Below are 21484 nucleotides of genomic sequence, written 5' to 3'. Positions count from 1 at the left end.
ACCATGAAAAATAATGCTCAGACATAGTGACACATACTAGTCCTATTAATTTGTTATCACTTTCATGCAGATTTATCGATAACTATATGACAGAATTCTTTGTTGCATATTCCCTTTGAATGGGATTTTTAAAATGTTTAACAGACTATCTACATGTTCAAGTACTTTTTTTTAGCATGAGAGTTTGAACATTTTTTACAGTTACCTTTTGAAATAGATATATTCACAGATTTTAGGTTCCGGTCAAGATGGCAGAGTGGTAAACCCACAAGCTCCCCTCTCCTCGCGACTACAAGGAAACCACAACTGAATGCTCAACAACCATCGAAAAAAGACTGGAGCCTAGCAAAAATGATCTTTTGCAAGTGGAAACATAAAGAGGGAACAACAGCAGGACTGTAGGAGGGGCATGCTTGTGATATAATTGGGCCCCATACCCCCTGGGTGGGCAACCCACAAGCTGAAGATTTGTTAAGTTGCAGAGGCCCTCCCACAGGAGTGAGAGCTCTAAGCCCCATGTCAGGCTCCTCAGCTCTGGTCCCGGCACTGGGAAGAGAAGAAGACCCCAGAACATCTGGTTTTTAAAGCCAGGGGGGCTTGGCTCTGGGAGCCTCACAGGATTGGGGCAAACAGAGACTCCATTCGCTTGAGAAGCATACATGGAAACTCACATGCACCAAGTCCAAGGGCAGAGGCAGTGATTTCATAGGAACCTGGGCCAGATCTGTCTGCTGGATTTGGAGGGTCTCCTGGGGACGTGGGGGATGGCTGCACTCAGTCAGGGGACATAAAAGCTGGTGGCAGACATTCCAGGAGTGTTAATCTACATGAGCTTTCCTGGAGGCTGACATCTTGATTGGATCATTAGAACCAAGACCTAGCCCCACCCAACATCCTGTAGGGAAGCCTCAGGCCAAATAACACACAGGGTGGGAACCCAGCCCCAGCCATCAGCAGACTTCCTGAGCCACAAAGGCTTCTAGACACAGCCCTACCCACCAGAGGTCCAGGACCAAGCTTCACCCAGCAGTGGGAAGGCACAGGCTCCTCCTGCCATGAAACCTGCATAAGCCTCTAGTCCAGCCTCACCCACCAGGAGCAGATACCAGAAATAAGAAAACAATAATCCCAAAGCCTGTGGAAGGAATCCACAAACACACAGAAACATAGATATGAGGTGGCAAAGGAATATCTCCCAGGCCAAGGCACAAGATAAAATCCCAGAAGAAGAAAGTGATGAGGAGATAGGTAATTCACCTGAAAAAGTTTAAAGTAATGATGGCCAAGATGTTCAGAGAACTCAAGAGAAGTATAGATGCACAGAGTGAAGTTCGTGGCAAAGAGTTGGAAAATATAAAGAATACCCAAACAGAGTTGAAGAATAAAATCACTGAAATGAACAATACATTAGACAGAACCAAGAATAGACTAAATGAGGCAGAAGAATGGATTAGTGAGCTAGAAGACAGATTAGTGGAAATCACTACTTCAGAACAGAACAAAGAGGAAAGAATAAAAAGGAATGAGGATAGTTTAAGAGAACTCTGGGGCAACACGAAGTGCTCTAATATTCGCATTATAGGGGTCCCAGAAAGAAAAGAGAGAGAGAAAGGGCCTGAGAAAATTTTTGGAGAGATAACAGCCGAAAACTTCCTCAACCTGGGAAAGGAAACAGTCACCCAAGTCCTGGAAGCACAGAGAGTACCACACAGAATCAACCCAAGGAGGAACACACCAAGGCACATAGTCATCAAATTGACAACAGTTAAGGATATGGAGAAAATATTAAAATTAGCAAGAGAAAAGCAATTAATAACATACAAGGGAACTCCCATAAGGTTATCAGCTGATTTTTCAGCAGAAACTCTACAGGCCAGAAGGGAGTGGCACAATATATTTAAAGTGATGCAAGGGGGAAACTTACAACCAAGAATACTCTATCCAGCAAGGCTCTCGTTCAGACTTGATGGAGAAATCAAAAGCTTCACAGATAAACAAAAGCTAAAAGATTTCAGCACCACCAAACCAGCTTTACAACATTTGGTAAAGGACCTTCTCTAGTCATGAAATCATAAGAAAAGAGAACAAAAAGAAGAGAGACAGAGAGAGAGAAAAAAAAAGAGAGATCTAGAAAAGATTGCTTAGGCTGTTCAGGGTCTTTTGTGGTTCCTTATAAATTTTGGAATTGTTCTAGTTCTGTGACGAATGTCATGAGTATTTTGATGGGGGTCATGGTGGATCTGTGGATTGCTTTGGGCAGTGTGGCCATTTTGACAGTGTTGATTCTTTCAATCCAAGAGCACAAGAAATCTTTCCATTTCTTTGTGTCATTTCGGTTTTCAGAGTATACGTAACCTCCTTGGTTAAGTTTATTTCTAGGTATTTTGTTGTTTTTGATGTAATGGAAATGTCTCTGCCAGTTATAAAATTCTGGTTTTTGAAGTGAAAAAAAAAAGTGAATGAAGGTCTGCAAATGGCAAGATATCCTTCTTTTTATGGGTGAGCTGTATTCCATTACGTGTGTGTGTGTGTGTATGTGTGTGTGTGTGTGTATACACATACACATACTGCATCTCCATTATCTATTCAACTATTGATGTGCACTTAGGATGCTTCCTTATCTTGGCAATTATAAATAATGTTGCTATTAATAGCAGGGTATATGTATCTTTTTGAGTTAATCCTTATTTTGTGGTTGGTTTTATTCCTTTGATAACTATGTAAGTTTAAAATGCTAAAGCTCTAAACATTCTTAGAAACAATGAACAGTAAATATATGTAAATTTTAAAATATATGTGCAGTAAAAAAGAAATGATCTATCAAGCCATGAAAGACATAGAAGAAACTTAAAAGACAAATTACTAAATGAAAGAAGCCAGTCTGAAAAGGCTGCAAACTATACAATTCCAACCAAATGACATTCTGGAAAAGGCACAGCTACAGAAACAGTAAAAAGATCGTGGTTTCCAGGGGTTTGGGGAGAGGGAGGGAGGGAGGAATGAATAGATGGAGCTCAAGGGATTTTTAGGGCAATGCAATTATTCTGTATGATATTATAGTGGTGGCTACATGTCTTTTTGCATTTATCAAAATCCACAGTATGTACAACATCAAGAGTAAACCCTAATGTAAACTATGGACTTTGGTTAATAATGTGTCCATGTTGGTTCATCAATTGTACCAAATATGCCACACTGATGAGGGATGCTGAGGGTAGGGGAGTATATATTTGTGGGTGGGGAGGGCTATGTGGGAATTCTATATTTTCTTCTCAATTCTGTTGTGAAACTGAAACTGCTCTAAAAGAATAAAGTTTATAAAAAATATTATAAAAACGGTACAAACTGTTAGGCATAAAATAAGCTGCAAGGATACATTGTACAACAGTAGCTAATATTTTATAAATATTATACATTATAAAAATTTTTTAAAAATTATTAAAAAGACTAGCTAATATTTTATAAATTTAAACTATAAATGGAGTATAACTTGTAAAAATTGTGAATAACTATATTACACACCCATAACTTACATAGAATATTATATAACTATCCTTCAATTAAAAAATAAATAATGAAAAAGATTACTCTGGTTAAAAAAAAATATTCACAGATTTTATAGATTATTTTTCTCCCATTCAAAAATAGGTTTGAGAAAACATTTAAGTTGTAATTATATATCCCAACTTGTCTTTCAGTTTAAATATGTCATACTTTTTATTTTTATCTAAGAAATCATTTGTAATGTATCTATTTTTCTTTACAAGCACCACATAATTTTCCATATAAATCATGCTCTGTCCATTTATATGGCTCTCTCCTCCTAGCGCATGCACTTACATAAAAAGTAAAGTAGTTTGTATTGTTTAAGTATACACAATAATAATAAAACTCATTGAGACAAAGTGTGTTTTATGTTTCTAATTGGAACAGTCAATCTTTACCATGGGAAGTGCCAAAAGGATTTTTATAAAATTATATGATCCAAATAGAGAGTACTCTTGTAACAGTCTCAACTCGATCAATTTTTCTATCATATAGGGAATTCCCAACTACAGTTTAACATTATCCTGCCCAACTGACCCATTTAATCTCTTTAATAAGATGTGCTGTTATTTAGATAAAGTTCGATACTTTAAAATAGCTTCTTCCATAATAATGCATATGATTATCATTTAGCTTGGGGATAAATAATTTTACACACTTCTTAAGACCTGTGTGTAGCTTCTTGAAAATCAAACCTAAGGTCTACAATTTAGCATACTTAATATTTTAATTTTTAAAATCACCTTCACCAGGACTCTTCTATTTAAATAAGATAATCAGGAAAACCTTTTTAAGCTTAAATAAACAACAAAATAGCCAATAAGAAGAAAACTATGAAAATTCCAACACTGGGACACTGACCATTTAGATGCTTCTTAATATTATTAATTCCTTGTATTAATCAGTGAATTTAATCTATCAGCCTGACGATCAATCCTAATTAGAACTTTAAAATCCTGACTTGATCTTCAGACATATTAGTAGCGTTCCCTCCTTCATTAATCTACTAATTTAAAACCTAGGCCTTCAGCTAACTAAAAAGCAGGCACTATTTTAGGCTCTTAAATAGTTCAGCTGTGAACAAGAATGAGTCCTACATATGAAGAAGTCACCACCTATTAGATGACTGGACAAGTTTAGAACTACCAACAGTATTGTGATAAGCCAGCAGTACTGCAGTAAGAACAAACTCCACTGGAATGTAAGTCAGAATTAACTCTTCTAGAGAGTTGAAGACTTTCATATTGCATTGTATATCACTGACAAAGTCAAAGTTAAACATGAGAAAGACCAATATTATTGTTTACTTTGTTAATATTGTACTAAACAATACTAAATTTAAAAAACCATCCACAACAACAGAACAGATTTTAAAGACAAGAAAATCACTGGACCTTGCAGACCATACTCTAATGCAGTAAAGTCTTATTCTTACACCCTTATATGTAACTCAAATATAATTGGAACATTGTAGATAACAAATAAGTATTCATTATACAATTAAACAAATAAATTGTGTTACCAACTTGCCCCTAACTATCCCAGTAGCCTCCTTGCCTTCCTAGTGCTTTGGAATGTGTCAGTCCTCTATTGTTAATCAAGTTTCTGGCCCATAACTGCCTTGTTTCTCTTAGTCTCTCTCTCCGTGCATTGACAAGATCTCCCCATGAATATACATACATACATACATACATACACACACACACACACACACACACACACACACACACACACACACACGGAAAATAAGGCAATATAGCTTACTCTACTTTTCCAACTCAGAAATTAAACTGGTTTAAATAGAGGGAGGAACATCCAGCTAAAAATTTTAAGGTATAGGTAAAGAAAATCTAAAGCACTCTTGAGAGAAATGAAATTAGATGTGTCTGCCCTGCTTTGTCTTTATTCCACAAATATATGGTATTCTCCTCAGAGGACAGTAGATACCTTTATTAATAACTTAATACCCTAATATTCATGTGGGCTCCCAGATAAGATAGGAAGTTATGTCATTTGCCTAATTCTGGTTTCAGTTAAATATTAGATAGCAACATGGTAATTTTTCAAGAATAAAAACCAATTTTGAATATATTCTAATGAAAATTATGAAAATGACCATTTTCTAAGGTAGATAATTTCACAGGCCATGCTCTCCATTAACACTGACTAATGAAAATATTTCTTTTCTCACAGATGCATTAGATACTATGATTAGAAACCACTACGATATCAGAGAAAAAATGCTGATCTCAAACGCAGTGTGCATAATAGGAAATAACATAAGGACTGATTTAAAACTAAAGACTAAGCACTAGTTAAACATGTACCTAGGAACACAGAAACATGCTATTCTGACATTGGTGAAACAAACAAAGCACATCATCTTTCTGGGGCTCAATTTACTCAGCTGTGAAATAGAGAGTGAAAGAAAAGCATTCCAGGCAGTTGGAAGAGGAAGTGCTAAGTCTCTGAATTGTGGTAACATCACTCTGGACACTGCACATAAAAGGGATGGGAGGGAGAGCCAGGATGGAAGCAGGGCTAGCAGTTAGCAAGCTCTTCCTGTGGTCAAGGGAAGACATGAAAATTATCTGACCTTGGGTGGTGGCTATAAAGAGGGAGAGGTACCAAAGACTTAGTGATATATTCTGAAAGTATAATCCACAAGGCATCATGATGGACTGTAATTTAGGAATGACAGGGATTAGGGAAAGGATGATTTGCAGGTTTTGCTTTGAGCAACTGAGCAGGTAGATTGATGGTACCACTTATTGGTCTAGGGGAAACTGGAAGAGGTTACCTCTATAAAGATTATTTGTTCAAATGATCATTTTCATGAGGAAGAGAATGTATGGAATAGTGCATAAAAATTTCAGATACAGTGTATTTCAGATACGGTTCACATTGAAATTACATTTGAAACAACTATAATTTTGAGGCAAAAAGTTGGACTATTTTACTACAAATAGTTATAATACTTCATTTTATCCATGTTTAAAGCTGTTTAAATGAAAACTTAAATTAATTCAAAATACTTATTTATTATTACAAAGATTCCTGGTCCATGCCTTTAATGTCAATGCAGACACAGTCAATTCCATGGAAAAAAAGAAACACCCTGAACTCATCTATCTGTTCAGAGGACAAATTTAATCATCTTTTAAATAGCCCCAGGATGGTCTCAGTCATTAAAGAGCAGAAGGCTAATAAAACAAGTGTTCCCACTAAATCATTTCCTAAGTTTTATAAGTAGATGTCCTCCCTTATATATTTTATTGTCAATATATATTCCCTTTACAGAGAAGCAGCTCTTCTGTAGCTCTCAAAAAGGTTAAGAACTTGAGGTGACTACAGGCCAATTTCTCTTGTACATGTTGACTTAAAATAGTTTAAAGAGCTTTTTCTCATGTTGCAGGTGATTGATCACACTGGGTTTAGCTTTTTAAAACACCCTGCTCAAGTTAGCTTATATGTCAGTCCTAATACACAACTTGAAATATGAGAGAAAAAAATCCAGAACTTTTTATGAGAAATCACATATGTTAAAGAGAAAGTAGTAACTACCAAACCTTGTTCAAAATGGTGAAGGACTTTATTATTTAAGAAACCAATGGACTTTGAAGGAAATAAGGAACTAGAACAGAAGGTTAGGTCTCTTCTCCAAAATCACCTTCACTATTTATAGATTAATGCATTTAAGGCCAGTGAATAAAATTAAGGGAGCCAAGCAAGGACAGTTGTACAGATCCAGTGGGTTTTGCTTTATTTTAACACTTCTACTGAAAGATCCACATCCACATTTTCACTGGACGTAAACATTTATTAGAAGGGGATACTGTTCCCAAACACGTTTCGTTTTTAAAAATATCCTACTACATGTTAATGAATTTGTGTGGATTAGATCACATTCTGTCACATATAATAGTTATGTACATACTTGCTTGCTGGCGCATACTGAATTGTCAGTTCCTTGCTAGACAAGGTATATCCTCTATACCTTTTTCTTTTTTATGCATTTAGGGTATCTAGCACTCTTTCTTACTTAAAGTTGTCAATCAATAAGTGTTTGATGAATTAAAATGAATTTCTACCTGAGGCAAAATAAACTGTAAATGCTTTTTTAGTGTCTGAAACAAATTACAATGACAAGAATAGAAGTAGGGGCTCCAAAATTTCTAGTTTATTAGTGGTGTGGGTAAATCTACTCACTGGGAAAAAATCCAAGGCTCTCTAGCCACCTGTCCAACTTTTGAGCTATATAATATCATTCTTTTATTTTTAGATTAATCTATATACATTCAACACAGTAAAAGACACTTATATTAGCTAAAATAATAGTGCTCTATATTAATAATGGAATCGGCTTATATAAGTAACCAATGTTTTGGTTCTAACAATTAATTCTCATTTTTAAAGTTTCCATTTCATCTGCAAGATTAATCTTCTCAGAACTGTTAGAGCTATTCAGTGCCCCTGGATCAACCTGAGAAAAGGTTACTTTAAACAAATGAAAGCATTCCTTCAAGCACTACATTCCTTTCAATGCCATTTTCCTCACCAGCATATATTAAGGTAAAGAAGAATAGAGGAGTTACCATTTTTTCATTTTCCAATTTGTTTGCTTAAAATACTTGTTTCTACTCACTATGAAAATACAAATACAATCATTTAATAGCCTTTGTATCATATATTACTGAACTTGTGCTGCGACTAAAATTCTAAACCATCAGATTTCCCTGCATTATGAAAATTTAATGATTAGTTTCTTATCTCCTAGTTCCTTAATATTTTACAGTTTTTTTCCCCTCATTTTTCACACACAGTTCTTGTATGTTTTGGTGGAAGAAAAATTGGAGATACAATAGTACAGAGGAAATTCCATACATTTTTGTTTAATTTTTATCCAGGAGCTTATGTCATATTCATTTTTCTATTTGTTATATTTTGATGTGGGTGAGATTCATCCTTACTTGTAGCCTTTTTTAACCTGGTTCCTGCACCACGGTTCTCCAAATACCCAAGTGTTCAATGATTCTTTCTGGTCTAGACTAGTCTTTCCCTACTTCCTGCTGTCTATGCTCAGACTCCCCTGGATTAGCAACAACTACACCAATATCATGGTCTATTACTATGTTTTAGGTGACATGAGGCGCTTCACCACAGACTCTTGCCTACTGAATAATATTAATTTTAAATGAAACAATTCTCAAGAGATTTCAAAAGATCAACTTCTTTCCCTGAGGCATGCGTGTATATTCATTCCACTTTAAATGCCTTCACCTACAGTATCTCTATTGATAGAACGTTTATGAAACAATTTTTAAAACACTTTTCCAAGGAGTTCACTTGTCCAGCTGATTCTATATAGACCCAAGTTCTCAAGTGGCTCAAATAATAAATCCTTGCAAAAAAAAGTGCCATACAGAGAAACTTAGATATTCAAGCCTAGGTAAAATACACATTTTTACATAGCCCTCCTTAGGATTTTCTCTCTTTGTCTGTCTGTCTGTCTCTCTCTCTCCCTCCCTCTCGGCTAATCCATATTTTAGGGATTTCAATCTAGATAAGAAATGTCCACACCACAAGCTAATGAGGAAACATTTGAGACAGTGAGAGGTTTTTGCATGCCTTAAGAGATGCCTTTTCCATCTAGAGTCAACCAAGAGGAAGAGTAGAAGGGAATATACTCGTAACTGGTTAGTATTTCCCTTTGATAACTTTAGCGTGGCTTGGCTAGGATCCGAAACTTGCAAGGTTTGTAAACATCCTTCCACTTTGATTAATTATTTAACTATCTATCCTCTGAGGGAGATATCATAGTAAGAAGACAGAATCCAGCATCTTAGTCTGGTTCCTGTTTGTGTGATTTTTGCACTTATTTTCAGCACCATTAGAATTGATTGATGTCCCTCCATTTGAAAAGAAAGTCAATTAGCTATGTAGCAAAGACAGCAACTTTTTAATCAATGCAAAGAAAAAAAATTCAGGGAAGAGGGCAGAAATATTCAGCATTACAATTATTTTCTGCAGTAGTTACAAGCAGGGACTCTCAACTCCAACTTACGAGCTCAATGATGTGGGATAGTTACTTAAAATCTTCAGTTGTAAATGGTCATAATAATAGTGCTACCTCCTAGAGGTGTTATGGGATAACATAAAATTATACTTAAAAATGCTAATTACTTTGCCTAGCACTTATAAATGTTCAGTAAATACTATACTAGAGCACATCAACATTTCTGTACAAATGCTACTCCAGGTTTCAGAAGAGAAAGAGGTTTTATGAGATTTTTGGGAACCAGTTCAACCACCCACATATTGTTAAATAAAGTTATGGTCACAGAAGAAAAACTCCTTGTATTTTCGCAAGTGTGCTAATTAGCATCTTACAAATAATGACAGTTACAGGAATAAGGTATTATAACTATGAACAAGTCTTCAGGAGACTTGTTAAAAATCTTCAGTGTAACTGAGGCTGTGCATGGGTATGTGTGTGTACGTGTGTGTGTGTAATGTCACCACTGAGGAACTCGAGATGTAGTTCAAGTTTACTATGAAGTATTAGGTAATATTCTGGAACTCAAAAGGTCAAGGACTACTATCTAGAAATCCAGCTGTGAACCAGCAATATCCCTCAGGTCTGGAAACTGGAATGAGTAGGAAGGTTACAGGAAGAACAGTATGATTTCAAAAGGGGAATTATTTAATTTGGGGAGAGTCAGCATTTCTGAGAGGCAGGCAAAATAATTAGGAAGACCTGCTCTCCCCAATGAAGGTAATTTATAGAAACAGAAAGGGAAGCAACATTTAACTCTTGCAATATTCCAGACACTTCATGTATGTTTAGCGGCTGTTTCTGAATACATATTACAGGCTAAATACTTAATAGGCACTACTTAACTTAACCCTTGCAGTAACTGTCTGAGGTAGATACTATTCCTCCTTTGCACATGAGCAAAACTGAGGTTCAGAAAGTTTCCCAGGGCCATATAACTAATAAAGGCAGAAATAGGATTTCAACCCCAAGGCTAGTTGGCTCTATGAATAAAAGGTTAACATCAGGCCTAAGCTTGCCTGGGAAAATGACCAGAGAATCTTGTTTTCCTAGAATTATGGAGTCAAGATAATCGTGGGATGTTGTGTGTCTTTTGTTTGCTAGGTAGAACTGCTTTTAGGCCAGTGGGGGAGAGGGGCTGTGAACTGACATGGAGGCCTGTATCCTCTGTTACTAAAATGCCATTCCCTATTGGTGGGAAATTGAGCTCTAGCTTCTCTGCATCAAGCAGCCCACAGTGACCTTGGCTCTTGCCTCATTTCGATGAGAGACAGATGTGCGTGTTTTGGGTGCTTCAGAGCCACTCAATACATAGAGTCCATGCCAGTATATCTCCTACCTTGCATTCTTCTATACAGCTAAGTAAATGGAGTATTAGCTTGGATTCCATTTCATCTGTGAGTAAAACTGCCAATTTAATGCCCTCACAACCACAGTGATACCACAGGCTCCAATAAGCGTCATATCCTGTCACTAAAAGTCATATATCTGGATGAAATACAGACGGTTTACCAAAACTAATCCTAGAGAAATGGCTTGTGATTAAAGCCAACCTACTTCTGGCATTAATATCAGAGATCATGAAGGTAACTAAAGCCATCTGCTTCTTCTAAATGGATTTATAGGATCACTAACTTGTCCTTTGAAAAAATTACCTTCCTGCCATTTTTAACTGTTTTCTTTACTTTTCTATTATTACCCCTTTGCTATTATTAAAAATTCCTCCAAAATAAGAGGCTTTATCAGTTGTGCCAATGAAAGAGATATTTACTGGCTGAAAAAATGATTATCAAACCCCTGATGACAGGGCACAGGGATACCAATTAGGATCAAAGTGAGAGCAGAAGACAGAAAAGGAGAAATAAAAGGACAAAGAGCCAAGGACCACCTCTGCACACCGGTTGTCCTGGACAACGCTTTGGTGGAATCAGTGTTTGCATGAAAGCACCATTCTATTACAAACACAGCCGTGAAATAATAAACAGAAGAAGGGATGGAGAGAGAGAACTGTGCAGATGGCAGATCAGGCAAGTCCCTTAATCCTAAAGAGAACGTTTTTGGTAGCCAGTCTTATGTGACAGCTAGTCTATTTCTATTTTATCTGGTGGACGAACCATTTCTCATTAACGACAGGCCTGTTAGCAATAAGCAAGGCTCCAGTAATTGAAGATTTGAACAGCAGGCTTAGTCACCTCTTGAGGAAGAAAATGCTAGAGGTCTTAAAAAACCCTGGGACAACAGATTTTGGGTTTTATCCTCTAAAAAGACATACCTATGGAAACAATAGTGCTATTGTCCTACTTTTATCTTGGCTATATGATAGTCTCACCTGATGAGCTTCTAAAAATTGCTGGCGTTAGGGCCCTATCTCAGACCAATAAAATCAGAGTATCTGCTCCAACCCCAGTTTCTTATCATCTTCCCAGGTGATTTTACTGGGCAGTCTTCTTGGAAAGAAAATGGACTGAGACGAGGTAAACTTGGATTTTATTCCATCTCATTTTTCTATTGGCAGTGTGATCTTGGCTTTAGTAAACCTCTCTAAGCCTCAGTTTTTCCATCTACAAAAGGATAAACTACCCTGGAATTAGTGTGCAAAAAAAATGTGAGGTTCCTAAAACATGGTCGTCCTACTTAAATTTTAGTTATATTTTACTAAAAGGAACTTTGCATATTTGAATTTATAACACTGGTGATAAATTAGAAAAATATTTTTAGGGGAAAAGCATGCATCGATTTGAGATAAAAGTTTACTCTGCAATGTTAAAAAAAAAAAGACTCACAAGAATGATACTACAGAAAAATTGATTATTTCTAAAAAGTAAAAACACTGGGTTTCAAGCACCTTATTAAATTCTAATTCAACATAACATTTCCAAACACTTCATAGATGTTACAGTTTTCTCATCTCTCAAGTAGACAGCATACGACCCACTAACCCCATAAGTTTGCCATAAGTCAGTAAATCTAAGAATGCAGTGTATCATTTTTAAGTACAATCACAAGACTATTGTAAAGCCTCTGGTTTCTTTCACAAGGATTAAATCCCATTTTTATGTGAATGAAACTATCATGTTTTAAGAATTAAAATGCATTAACCAAGACTCCAGTATATTACTCTTTTATCCAAATACTATTGTAAACTACTATACTTTCATCTTATATTTCATATTCCAGCAGTTAAACTTCCCATGCATTTTTATATAGAGAGATTATTTAACTGGAAAACATATGTACCAACCTAATACCTATTTTCCTACTACTCAATTTTAAGGTTCTCAGATATTCATTTGCAAATTCTGTGATATCTCCTATTTTTTAAAATCAGACAATTAATTCCATTTTGAAGATTGTGAAATGAACAAAAATGTCCCAACTATAAGCAATATATGCTTTACTTTCGATCATCGATTTTATTTAAATCTCAAAGAATTATTTTAAAACTATTTATGCCATGTTATTATCATTTTCTATAATTGTCTAAATATTAAAATGCTTTCAAATAAGGCTATGCCTTTCCATGATAAATAAACACAAATATCAACTATGGAACACTTTAATTACTCAAACTTCCTAATATCTCATTTGTTACCTCAGATTTGACTCTCATTAAAATCAGTAACAAAGGAGCAACAAATTTTTTTTCTAATATATTTCCTTAACAGTCTAATGGACTCCTAGTGATGATATACCTGGTGACATCACCCACAAAACATCCGTGATGTGTCATTCAGTATTAGAACACGGTGCTGAATTGGAGCATTTCTCAACTATTTAAATAATTTATAGAAGTCTTGTCAGTCAGTAAATATCATTTATTGTGACTGTATCGCCCTAGGATGTTATGTTCCCCCCCTTAAAAAATAGTCACAAAAAAACATCTTGGTACAAATAATTAAAAAGAGAGTCTCAGTTATCTGGGCAAGGATTATACTCAAATGCTTCTGAATTAATTGGTATAGAACTTTATCCATAATACAAATCTTAAATCACATGATTAAATTATATTTCATTATTTAAATTCCACAATCAAGTGAGAAACTACATTACTTATCTATAACAATGAATAATACTCATTTTAACAAATAAGCCCCTAAGAGAGATTAAAAATATAAATTGGCTGACCATTTTCCATAAAGTCAGAATTGTGATAAATTATAAAAGAATATAAAGATTAGTAGAAAACACCAAATCATGGTATAAATGGTAAATTCAGGCCATGCACACACAGAGATACCGTTTTTAATGTTTTGCAGGTCTCCTTATTGTCTAAATGGGTGAATTTGGGACAATTACGTTCAATTATTTCAGTCATTCAAACTGAAATGGATCAGCAGAACAAAAAATCACTTCAATTTATAAGTGATTGGTTTAAATTGTCCTGAAAATATTCAGTTTCTACGTTATCTGAACTGAGAATAAAGTAGAAGACAGGATATTAAAGAGACACTAAATTCATTCTTTCCCATCTGCCCCCATCTCTAATGTCTTTGTTTGCTTTTCAGACAACTGTAAAGTACATATTAACATCTTTATTTTTTAAACTTCTATTATGATAAGCAATTTGAAAGTTCTCCATCAGGAAACAGGAGATTGCAACAGTAATATCTTAATGGTAATATAATCCCCTGTATCACAATATTAACATAATATCTTTATCCTCATTTTTATACTAATATTTGTATACTATTATTGATAACTTTTTACCCATGTAGACAGTTTTCATTTATTTATTTTGCTATGTATTACAATACATTGTCCCTTAAACATTTTTCTTCTACAGTAGCAGTGATAAATTTGATGATGCCTCCAGATATTTTGGTAAAGTTATCTGTAACTCAAATGAGTTAAAGTATATTAAAGCAGCAGTGGATAGTCAAGGCTAGTTATGCAATGTATCAGCCCATGGAAAAAAGAAGCATAAAACAAGGAAGGTTCAGGACAAAACTTAAAAATAGCCAAGGATATTCTAATAAGTACCCTTACTCTAATGAAATGCAGGCTAGGAATATGCTAATCACATTTCTTTGGACTTCTACATCAGCCATTAGTTCTTCTAAAGCCTCATTATGTATTGATGCTAGTCTCTGTTCTAAGCAATACTAATAAAAGTATATATTTAAATTATTTAACACAGTATTTCCCAAATTCCTTGGCTAAAAGGTTATGCTGAATATACATTAAGCAAATGAGATGGCAACACTAAATCTACTAATGTAGCCCATTCCTTTGCGAATACACTAACGCCATCTCTAATTAGCTCATTTCAACTGCAATCCACTGAAGTGCAAAATTAAAGAAATATTTTCATTATTATTACATTTAACACTATTAAATTGTATAATTTGGTTTTAATGATCTTGTTTCTTTAAAAAAGAAACCCTAGAAAAAGTGATCTCCTGCTGATATAATAGAAACATTATTCTGCTATTATCATATCTGCATAAGCAGTTGATGGTACTTTGTATTTTCCACAGCAGAATAACTAGACTAAGAACTTTTCTTCCAAGAAACTTGGGATTTAGTTTTAGATACGTACAAATTGTAATATCTCTAAAGACTCTGTCAGAGATAATGATATAAATCAATAATACAAAACAATACAAAAGAATATATATTTTGTACAAGTTACCTTGTCAAAAGGGCAAGGGCCATTTTTATTCTCATAAGTATGATAAAATATTTTTAATATACGGAAGTAAGAGCATTTTGCACTGCAGAGTTTTGCTCTAAAGAATGTGAGATATTTATAATAACAACTTTTACTTAACATGTTATACACATGAGGAACACCAATATATTCCAACCTCATTACATTCTCTGAAAACAAAGGTATTCCACAATGGGTTCTAGGGGAAAAAAATAATCTAAATGATATGAAATGAGTGTGACTGTACATAGAAAGTTCGAGTTATTTAAGTTAATAATATCCTTCTGAGTTGGTATGATTTTACTCCTTCCATTTTAAGTTAATGTAAACTACTTATCATCATTTCTTGTTGTTACGGTATCAAAATACGATGAATGGAACAAAGATGTAAGAAAAAAAAAACTTGCTCAAACAATTGATATCAATCCCAAATAAAAGGCTTTAAGGACTTTCTTCTCTTTCATAGCAAATGCTATATATTTTCTCTTGAACATTTTTTAAAGACTAATAAACTGTATGCATGCAAAGTGATGTCTGAGACCATTCGGTAAAAGTTTCCAAAAGGCAGAGCAAATTCTTGGAAAAGAACACTCTAAAAACAACTGAAGAGTGACGCAGGGATTAGCCAAGCAGAAAATAGAATCTGTGTTATCATCCTCAAGAAGTTAAAATGAAGTGGGATTAAAACCAAACTAATTGGTTTGTGAATGTCATTTTGAGGATACACTACTTCTCGAAAGCCCTACTGTTCATCACCATCGACTCTCATCATTCACTTTTCATCCTGAAGTTACCCTGGTAAACAACTGAGGTACTTGCACATCATACCGCAGACCCCAAATGGAAATGAACTACTACCCTGAAATGTAAAAGTTATCTGGAACTGGTACAAATTTTCATCCCTGATTTTTTTTAATCCCTTTAAAAAGAACATCTTAACTTTGTTATTCACAAGGAAAAGCTGACAAAGCATTCTCTTAATGCAGAAAGTGTTGTGGGGATTTGTAAACACACCAACTTGTTTGAAACTCAGGGAAGCAAACAATGTAATGAAACCCACAATGCACGCACTCATACTGGGCATGTCTTACACGGAAATCGTGATAGAAAGTGAATCAAATGATTCACAATAGGATCTATTTGAAGGCGATAAACATTTTATATCTATGAACATAAAGATGTATAAATTATTAAATAATTTTATCCTACAGTACTTATTTTTGCGTATGTTAACATTTAAACACACCAAAACCGGCTCCTGAAATGCTTATGCTAATGTCTACTGCTACTCATTTCAAAAGGCAATTCCACTTAAAACCAAACCTTAGGCCTCAAAACACCAGTTAAGGCCAAACAAAGCTGATATACGCAAGATATGAAAACCTCCAAATTATATTTCAATGACTTTTTAATTTGTAAATCAACCCAATCAACAAAGTATATGTTTAAAATTCCCCCCCAAAAAAATTATTGGGAAGTATTTTTTAAGCCAAATATAACTTCAGTCCCCCAATAATAAAAATCTCCCCAAATATAAAGCTAAATGTTTCATTAACCTCCTAAGGGGCATATGAGATATGAAATGAAAATTGCTTTCGAGAAGAGCTCACATTATCATGCATAAGCTAAAGAACCAATATTTGGTTAAATAAAAATATGAACTTCTCAAAGGTAATTACTATACAGGGCAAGAAAGAAGTCCATGAATCTCCCGTTAGATAACAACAGAAGAGACTATTCTAAGTCTTAAGATTCTGAGATGCTAGTCTGTCTTTTGTGACTACAAATCAATAAAAATTTTCACAACTTAATGCATTTTTCTTTCAATTATCATTGATATCATCTCTTGAAAAATATTGACCAATGATTTTTTAATGTATTTTTGGGTACTTCCCTCACACACTGACAGGAACTGATAACTAAAAATATAACATAAGATTTATGCTGAATCCTCATCTTTTTTACAGCTATAAAAAACTTTAATAAAGCATTTTAAGAGAAAGAATGCTCTTTGAATTGGAAAGGAGACCATAAGCAGAAAAGGCTTTCAGATCGAAGAGTTCATTGGCAAAATGAAACCATAACCAGTGGTTTACTCTCTATTAATCAGCTTATATTTCATATTATATTTGGTTGACTTTGAGTTGTCAAGTTTGAGACATTATAATGCTGTTCATACAGCCTCAATGACATGCATTTCAACATACACTTTCCATTTAGAACATATGGAATTGGGTATATCAGGCTATTCAATGCTATGAAATACATTATTTATGTAACCACCCTTTTTTGATGATAATCTCATCAGTCTACTTTTGTGATTATGATGCGGAGACCTATCTAGGTACCCCTGCTTCATCGATTCAAAGGAAGACTTAGAGATCAAAAGCCATTTTATCACTTAAAAAGAAAAAGATCTATTAAATTTAGACTTACTATTTTATGAAAGGATAGGGTACACACAAGATTAGAGCATACATCCCAGATAACAGGAACTGACTACCCATATGTGGATTTAATGAAAATCATAAACAAGTTTCTACTGTATAGCACAGGGAACTATATTCAATATCTTGTGGTAACCTGTGGTAAAAAAGAATATGGAGGGGTGGGATGGGGTAGACTGGGAGTTTAAAATTTGTAGATAAAATTTGTAGGCATATGTAGAATAGATAAACAAGATTATACAGTATAGTACAGGGAAATATATACAAGATTTTTGGTAGCTCACAGCAAAAAAGAATGTGACAATGAATGTTCATGTATAACTGAAAAATTGTGCTCTACAATGGAGATTGACACAACATTGCAAAATGACTATAACTCAATAAAAATGTTTAAAAAATAAAAATAAATAAATAATTTTAAAAAAGAAACAAGATAACCATCAAAAAATATGGAAAGGAATATATGTATGTATATGTATGACTGGAACATTGTGCTGCATGCCAGAAGTTAACATAACATTGTACACTGACTACATTTCAATTTAAAAAGGGGAAAAAAACTATTAATAGGCTTATCCTTCAAATTCATACACTGCAGCTCTTATCCTAAGGGGTTGGAGTTATCTTTTCATTACATCTGCCCACTCTATCTCACTGGAGTGTGAAAAAACATGTAAATCAGCACTAATAGTCAGTAGGGAGGTAAACTACCCCCTAATCCTGCAAAACAAGGAAATAAGATTGATACAATTTCTCCCTTAGAGGTAAACTGGAGCAGGAAGGATGTTGATCATCTACTGAAGCAACAAGTCATGCATTATCTAAAGGAGAAGAAACACTTCTAATGAACTTAATCTGATTCCAACTTCACAAACACATTGTATTGCTATAATTTTCCCTTCCCAAATCCATGTGCTTATCGAGGGAAATATCTTGGTCAATTATATATGGGTATTCTTGTAATAGACACTTAAACATCTCATTTAAAATAACCGAGCTTCCATTTTGATTGTTATATCCTTTTTTCAGTTTGTCTAAAGTCAACTCCCCCACCACTACCACCACCATATAGATATGCTATCAATAAGACGAGGCAATCAGGTTCCTGGATCAGTAACACTGAGGATTAGATTCTGCTTGGTGATAAATTCATCAGTGAAAGGCTATCCTCTGAGTTATTTCTGAAATTTTCCTGATGGGACCTATCACCACCACTCAAGGATCTCCTCAGTTGGTATTGATTCAATATTTCAAAGACCACAGAATTATATAACCCTGCCCAAATAGCAGCTTGATTATACCACAGATATCAAATCCCCCTAACACTGTTTCGTCAACTTCTGGGTTAGAGTGTGGTAAAGCCTCAAGAAAGTGAGAACAGAGTCTGTGATTTCAAAACAAGTTGGCAAACAAAAAAAGTGCCCCATGGGCTAGAAGAAAAGCAGAGGTCAGGAATCACTATCCCTCTAATCCACGTGTCTGTAAGATACAACTAGGTAGCACAAGAGATAAGAATGAAACTTACTTAAGTGTAATATTATAACTATATAAATACAGTGCTGCTTGCCAACTCAACAGAAAATGAATAACCATTCAATGGAGGACTTCCCCCAGAGTGACACATTATAAGAGAATCGGCGCCAGGAATAGATTTCCTAATTTAAACAGTAAACCATGCTGCCTTTTATAGAGTGTATGAATGAAACTGGCAAGAGTAGCTAATTAATTATAGCTGATTAGTCCATCAAGTCTCTTGGTAGAACAAGCAAAACATGAACTTTTTGGGGTCAATGTACTCTAAATGCAGTATACTTCATCCATGAGGCACTTACATTCTAAAAGTTTGAAATTTTTTCCCTAAAGTTTTACATTTTAATTTTAGATATTAGCATTCTGAGAACTAAAATCATATAGGACAATTCACAATATACTTTAGGAGACAACGTTTTAAACACACCTGGAATACAGAAAAATACACCACATATAGTTCCTATTTTGTGCTTAGTTTGTGGAAATGTTAAGTCTGAGATGATGGACATTAAACTATACTGAAAACAGTGGTAGTCAAGAAATGTACCAACCTTCAGGATCCAGTAGTTTCTCTATGCCTAACTGATATTTGGCGATGTTGAATGCGTGTTCCAGTCGTTGTGTGGCTGACTGCTGGCAAACCACACTATTCCAATCAAACAGGTCTGGCCTGAAACACACACAAATACAAAGACAAGTATAAATCAATTTTAAAAGTTTCATGAGATTCACTTCAACTCTGATTTTTGATTGACAACCCATGTCCACATTCCTTAAGAGCTAAGTGTTACTCTTCACTACCCCACAGTATCATTACTCATTTAAACAAGTCACACTTTTAATTAAAAATCCTGAAGAAACAAAGGAGAACTTATTCTACCTTATCCAAGCAACAAAATGTGTTCATCTCATCCAATCTCACGGATTTGAATACCAGCCATTTGCTCTTCCAATTCTATAAGCCTAGCCCAGACCTTTTCCCTGAAGTCCAGACTCTTAGATTTATCTGCTTACTCAGTATCTCTACTTAGAGTCATCACAAGACTCAAAGTGTCCAAAACTGAGCTTCTGATATCCATCCCCATGGCACTACCCCAAACCCACCTACTTCTCTTACAGTTCTTCCTTCCTCAACAATCAATGATGGGGGCAAATTTGCCGTTGCTCAGTAGAAACCTTGGAGTCAACTTTGATGACTTTTACTCTCATATAACACTTAGTTGGAAATATGACCACTTCACACTATCCTCGCTGCTATCAGTTTAGCTTGCACAGATTATTACGTTAGCTTTCTAACTTGCTCCCCTCTCCCACCCTTGCCCTTGTTAATCTGCTCTCAGCAGAGCTGTCAGAGTGATCTGTTAAAATGTTTCATCATCACCTTCTCAAATCCTTGCTATTGGAGGAGTAAAATTCACTGATTTAACTGTGACTTTAAAGGCCCTACATGGTCTGGCTTCTCATTAAATTTCTGATTTTATTTCTTGCCTCTCTCATATTCCTCAAGCAGGCGAGATAATTCCCTCCTTTGCACCTGCTATTCTCTATGCCTGAATTTATCTTCCCCGAGACACCCACATGGCTCACTCCTCCACTTCCTTTGGGTCTTTACTCAAAAGTCACATTATTGATGAGTGCCGAATGCCTCCCTGCCCTCCCCATCACCTAAAATTATATTCTCCCAAATCACACTTACACATATTCATTTCCTATCCCTCTTAATTGGTTTATATTTTTCTCATTAGCACTTACACTATTCAACATATTATCCATTTAAGTAAAGTTACCAATTTATCCATTTACCCCACTGGAATGTAGAATACAGAACTTTTTTACTAGTTCTGTTCACTTCTAGAAACCCAGCCTGACACATAGGAGGGGCTCAATATTTATTGCTAACACCAGAGAATGGATGAGAACATACTGTATGAATATAATTTTATTTGATAATGGAGAAAACACAAAGTCATGTAAGAAGCATTTCTTATCCATACGTATTTTAAATCTAATGAGGAAAAAATGCATATATCATAAATTAAGTAAATTCTAAGTGTGAAAAATACAGATAATAATATATAAGGTTTTCTAAAATTAGAAAAGGTCAGGAAAGGTTTTTGAGGCTTAAGGGAGTCTTAAATGGTGGTCTGGGTTTAGATTTAAGAAAAGTGCTTGAGAATAGAATCCTAAGTTGTTTGGATATTAGAGAATCAAAGTTCTTAGGGAAGGAAAAAGCAAGATGTGTTCAGTCAAGACCTC

The 21484-nt window shown here is 34.9% G+C and overlaps 1 protein-coding gene across 9 annotated transcripts in view; it reads right to left on the bottom strand.

Annotated features, from left to right (window-relative positions):
- Positions 1-21484, bottom strand: part of DMD (dystrophin) — a 1947932-nt gene that overhangs the window by 1448636 nt on the left and 477812 nt on the right. For all 9 annotated transcript variants that reach the window (XM_064483309.1, XM_031445593.2, XM_064483311.1 and 6 more), the window contains exon 7: positions 19780-19898. In XM_064483309.1, coding sequence (XP_064339379.1) covers positions 19780-19898 — 119 coding nt within the window. The remainder of the gene's footprint in view (positions 1-19779; positions 19899-21484) is intronic.

The sequence above is a fragment of the Camelus dromedarius genome, chromosome X, assembly GCF_036321535.1.
Source record: "Camelus dromedarius isolate mCamDro1 chromosome X, mCamDro1.pat, whole genome shotgun sequence".
Taxonomy (NCBI): Eukaryota; Metazoa; Chordata; class Mammalia; order Artiodactyla; family Camelidae; genus Camelus; species Camelus dromedarius.
The sequence above is the reverse complement of the archived record's forward strand: the minus strand, read 5'-3'. Positions and strand labels throughout refer to the sequence as shown.